At 51.1% G+C, this 4,390-nt stretch overlaps 2 protein-coding genes across 2 annotated transcripts in view; one reads left to right on the forward strand and one right to left on the reverse strand.

Moving 5' to 3' along the window:
• LOC113212801 (farnesol dehydrogenase) overlaps nt 1-4,390 on the forward strand; it is a 91,738-nt gene that overhangs the window by 54,321 nt on the left and 33,027 nt on the right. The gene's annotated exons all lie outside the window — the stretch shown is intronic.
• The window catches only part of LOC113212828 (RYamide receptor-like), a 56,973-nt gene that overhangs the window by 29,041 nt on the left and 23,542 nt on the right, over nt 1-4,390 (reverse strand). The window contains exon 3 of the mRNA XM_052277405.1: nt 37-185. Coding sequence (XP_052133365.1) covers nt 37-185 — 149 coding nt within the window. The remainder of the gene's footprint in view (nt 1-36; nt 186-4,390) is intronic.

A 4,390-nucleotide genomic window follows, 5' to 3' on the forward strand; every position in this document is an offset into this window, starting at 1 on the left:
TGTATATTTTTTTTTTTTAAATTATTTTTGTCGTACCTGAGGGGCGAGAGTACGGCGCGGTGCCGGTCCACGGCGATGGCTGTGAGGGTGAAGACGCTGACGTTGACGCTGAGCACCTGGACGAACGGGCAGAAGGGGCACATGAACTCGGGCAGGCTCCAGCGCTGCAGCAGGGCGGCCTGGAACTGAGCCAAACACAATGGTCAGCGGGGCGTCGGCAAGGCATACGCGAGGTGGCGGCGACGCCGTGGACGTCAGCAGAAATCGCCGTGTCGACGAACCTGCGTTGTCATGGTGAAATTTAACTTCGCGCGGCATTATAACCTTGCAGTAACTACCCTTAAAAGTTGTTATCCCCGGAATCATTATCGAAGGATAACATAAAGCTTTGCGTGCCGTACAATCGTGGCCTTTTTTTTTTTTGCATTAGAAGTGAGATTTTACCAAAAGACCATTACTCATGACTGTGCCCAGGGGGGTTGATATGGCCTAAGCTAGAGGCTTGTTCACCCATCTACGCTGCTTCAACGGATTGGGGATGTCTTGAGGGTCTCTGTGTAGGCGGCGGTGAGAGGCTTTTAGACTGGACCGTACTGGATTTGGTCGCCAACAGAGCGTAGGAAGTTTTTTGCTCGGATCATAGAACCATAGCAATTCACTCTCGTCTTGTCAACATCATGCACGATGCACGCAGAGCCACGATTGATTACATTTGTGCTGATTTTCAGAGTTCGTACTAAGACACTCAAGACACAAGACTCCGTAACTTTCACTGGTGAAACAAAGGTAGGATATCCTACCTTTAAAAGGCACTAAAGCTCCAAAGGCATTACCGTTTGTTTTTTCGAAATATTTCGTTCCAATGAAATGAAATTGGATTCTAAGACTTATTTTCGTAATCTACGCCAAATTCCGCGTGGAACGAGTCTACATGTGATGGGGTTCTGTTCAAAAATTGCATAAATTGATATAATTTTTTGTAATTTCTGCCTTGCTTTTCATTTGCTGACTGCTTATCAGAACCCTATCACACGTTGGCTCGTTTGACGCGGAATTTTGAGAGGAATGCGACAATGTATCCCAAAATATGATCGGTTCGCTCATTCGAAAAATATTTGGGAAAATCTGAAAATACGTACTTTAGCACCCCAAAAACAGGTGTAGCACCCCTGGAAATGTATGATATCGCACCTTTGTTTTTCCAGTGTTACCATATCACAAACAAATGCTTGTTACTCAACGTATAGCACGTAATATGACTGATTACCACGCTTTTTAAGCACTCACTTATACTTATGAATACTATTTTGATTCATTGATTTTGTTTTTCCCTTTCGCCTTCACGTTTTATTCCCTGCCTCCTCTACTCACACCTCGCACGCTATACTCCTCTGCGCTCGGGGTCAGTCCGGTCGGGTTCGTCTGCGAGCGATTCTCTCGTGGTACCGCCATGATGAAATTCCAGCTGCTGCGTGCCAATGGGCTAGGTCTCGCTGGTTGAAAAAGGCTCAGAACTTTTCTGTTAGCCCTTTTTTTGTACAATTTTCTTATCCTTTGACAATTTTTGCACATTTGGTTTTATTTGGCAAACTGTACACGAAGGAAAAAGACTTGCACAGCTTAACTCGTTGCTAAATTATTATCAGTTTTTTTTTTCTTTTGCTACGCGTGAGCAAAAAAAATATTGCTGTCGTAGTACTGAATTCGCCAGGACTGCTTGGACTGCAAACGGCTTTGCGGGAGCAGCTGAATCCGCTGAATCGATTTGCTCTCAAAGCTACAATTTTTTCTGCCGTAACAAAACAAAACTGCTAATTTCTCAACTCACCAAACGATTCAAGCTGAGACAGCGAGTCTTTTTTTCTCCGTGTAGGCGAATAGAAGCTGGAATGGCCAGTCTTATTTCTGATGATCACTCCCTGCTTTCATCCTCTGGCCCGCACCGCAGCTACCGCCACCACGACCACCACAACAGAGATGTTGGGATCCCGGTGAGATATGGGGTGGGAATGTGGTAAAGGGGAAAGAAGGGTCGGGGAGGGGGGGGGGCAGAAGGAAGATATCGCCGACCGGGTCAGTGATGTATTAGGGGATGGTTGTCACCCGGTGCGCCCCGACTTGGCTCTGGGTCCCTAACGACCGTTGAATTGGCAAGAGAGAGGGGTGAAGAGGAATTGGAAGGGGGGAGGGGTTGAAAGGAAACTTATCCAAGCGTGAAGGAACAGTTGGCAGTCATGCCAATAAGTCGTGGCCATATCACTTCCTCATTCGTCGTTACGTTGACAGTGTGTTTTTATTGCCGCTAAATGGATCAAACATTTGCTTGCTGCTCCCACCCACATTCCTAATACCGATCGCATCGCCATCGAATGGATTGCCAGGCGGTGCCGCTTGGAGCCACTTGGTGCCCCTCAGTGCCGGTCCTGCCAGCGGCGTAAACTGATCGGCAGCGTGCCGGATGTGAAAGGAACCAAAGGGGAAAGGCGTCGCACAGGGAAGCTTTGTCCCCGGAGCCTTATGGCCGTGTCGCGGACCTTTATTGCCTCTGTCCCCTCTCCTCCCGGCTGCATCCTCTCTCCGCCGAGAGCGCCTGTGATCGCAGACATAGGCAGCCAGCACGGCCGGCCTGCGCTGCGGGCCTGGCGGGCGGCATGCGCGCCCCTGCCTCGGCCCGCGAGCTGGGCTGGGCGGCTCAGCCTTCTTCTCTCCCCCTCTCCCTCCCCTAACCTCTTCCCCTCTTCCCCCTCCCCGCTTCCTCTGCCCCTCCCCCCTCTCCCTCCCTCTCTTCCTCCCCAACTACCGCTCCCCCTCACCTTTTCACTCTTTCTCCGTCCTGCTCTGCCGCCGGTACTGGTATGAAGTTGCTGAAGTGGGCCCAGCTGGACCGCTCGCCGCCGCTTGCAGTGCCCGCCTAACACGGCGGGCGGCAGCAGGCACAGTTCGACCGGCCGGGGAGGCAGGCGGAGGCAATATTTCACTCTCTCCTTATCCTTTGACAGGCCCGCGGCCCTGGTTGCGAAGGCAACAACTTTATTCCAGACGCTCGCGGGGCAGCATCAAATACTTTGCAACACACCCTGCCTGCATTCCCTGCTGGGCTCGCGCCCGGGGGTTGCCGGGGGCCGGCTTGCGCTGCTGGCCTCGACCTTGCGCGGCGGGCTCCGCCGCGGGCGTGTCTCCCCCTTTCTCTCTCTCTCTCTCTCTCTCTCCCTCTGTGATGTGCGCCCGGCTCACACAATGCGGATGCGTTTTTTGTCAGCGTGCATGTTCCCTTCCCCCCTTTCTGCGGCGAGGAGGCGGCTGCCGGCGGCCCGTCCCGTCGAGTAGCGGGAGGCAGCGTGTGATCGTGTGGAGGACCCAGCTCCACCCGCTGCTTCGCATCCCAAATGGGGAGCGAGGGGGAAAGAAAAATAATATACAGAGCGCTATTGTGTTGCTGCTTGTGCGCACTCGCCCTCCCTCGCTCCGTGGGCAGTCTGCTCTCAATGGCTTAATGTTTTTGTGACTACAGCAACCCCGGCAGCTCCCCCCGCGCCCCCTTCTCTTCCCAACTCCTCGCGGAAGTCACGGTCACCGGAGCAAGGACGAGCGTGGGCCACTGTGAGGGGGAGGGCAGTCCAGAGGCGTTGGCGCTCTCATCACTGAAAAGTCTGGGTTAATCTGTTACATATTTTGTATTTTCGATTATTTACAAAATATGTTGTAAATGTACAACATCACTTTGTTGCTCGTTAATGAATTTAGTCGATACTCTTGTAATTTTACAGTCTCGAATTGTAAACTTACTACGCACATCAAGTTTCCCTGCAACCGTTACAAGTTCTTCTGACAGTGAAGCGGGTATGACAATGTTTCGGACGCTTCGTGAAGACAACTTCTGTCTGTTGCTCACTTATTGGGTCTCTTAGCGCGACTGCTTTTAAAGTTGACGGGGGTTCCAACAAGTATAGATGAAGAGAGGGGTGCGGCGAGCGTGAAAAAGGGATGGAACGCGTACTGGCAGCGCGGGGTTGCGGAATGCACGGATGTACAAAGTAGCTGTGCGCGCGGCAGGCCGCTGGAGAGGGAAGGGCTTTGGATAACTTCGCAAAGCGGAACACCCCTTTCTGTTTCGAGAGTAGGTCGATTTTCATGAAACACCCAGCAAACCGTTTAGTCCAGAGGACCAAATTTAAAACCGATGAAATTTTAGCTCTGGAGACCAAAATTTATCCGTGGCGATGGAATAATTTAGTCCAGCTGACTTAATTTGATTGGTGCGACCATATTTAGTGAGAAATGGGGTTACTAAATTTTAGTCGGTTTTGGGAACTAAATTTTGTTTCTTATCAACCCTGATTTAGTTTTATCAACTAAATGGTTCTCTGGGTGAACAATCGGATAACGATTG

This window comes from Frankliniella occidentalis, unplaced genomic scaffold (genome assembly GCF_000697945.3).
Source record: "Frankliniella occidentalis isolate FOCC.00 unplaced genomic scaffold, Focc_3.1 Scaffold10, whole genome shotgun sequence".
Lineage (NCBI taxonomy): Eukaryota > Metazoa > Arthropoda > Insecta > Thysanoptera > Thripidae > Frankliniella > Frankliniella occidentalis.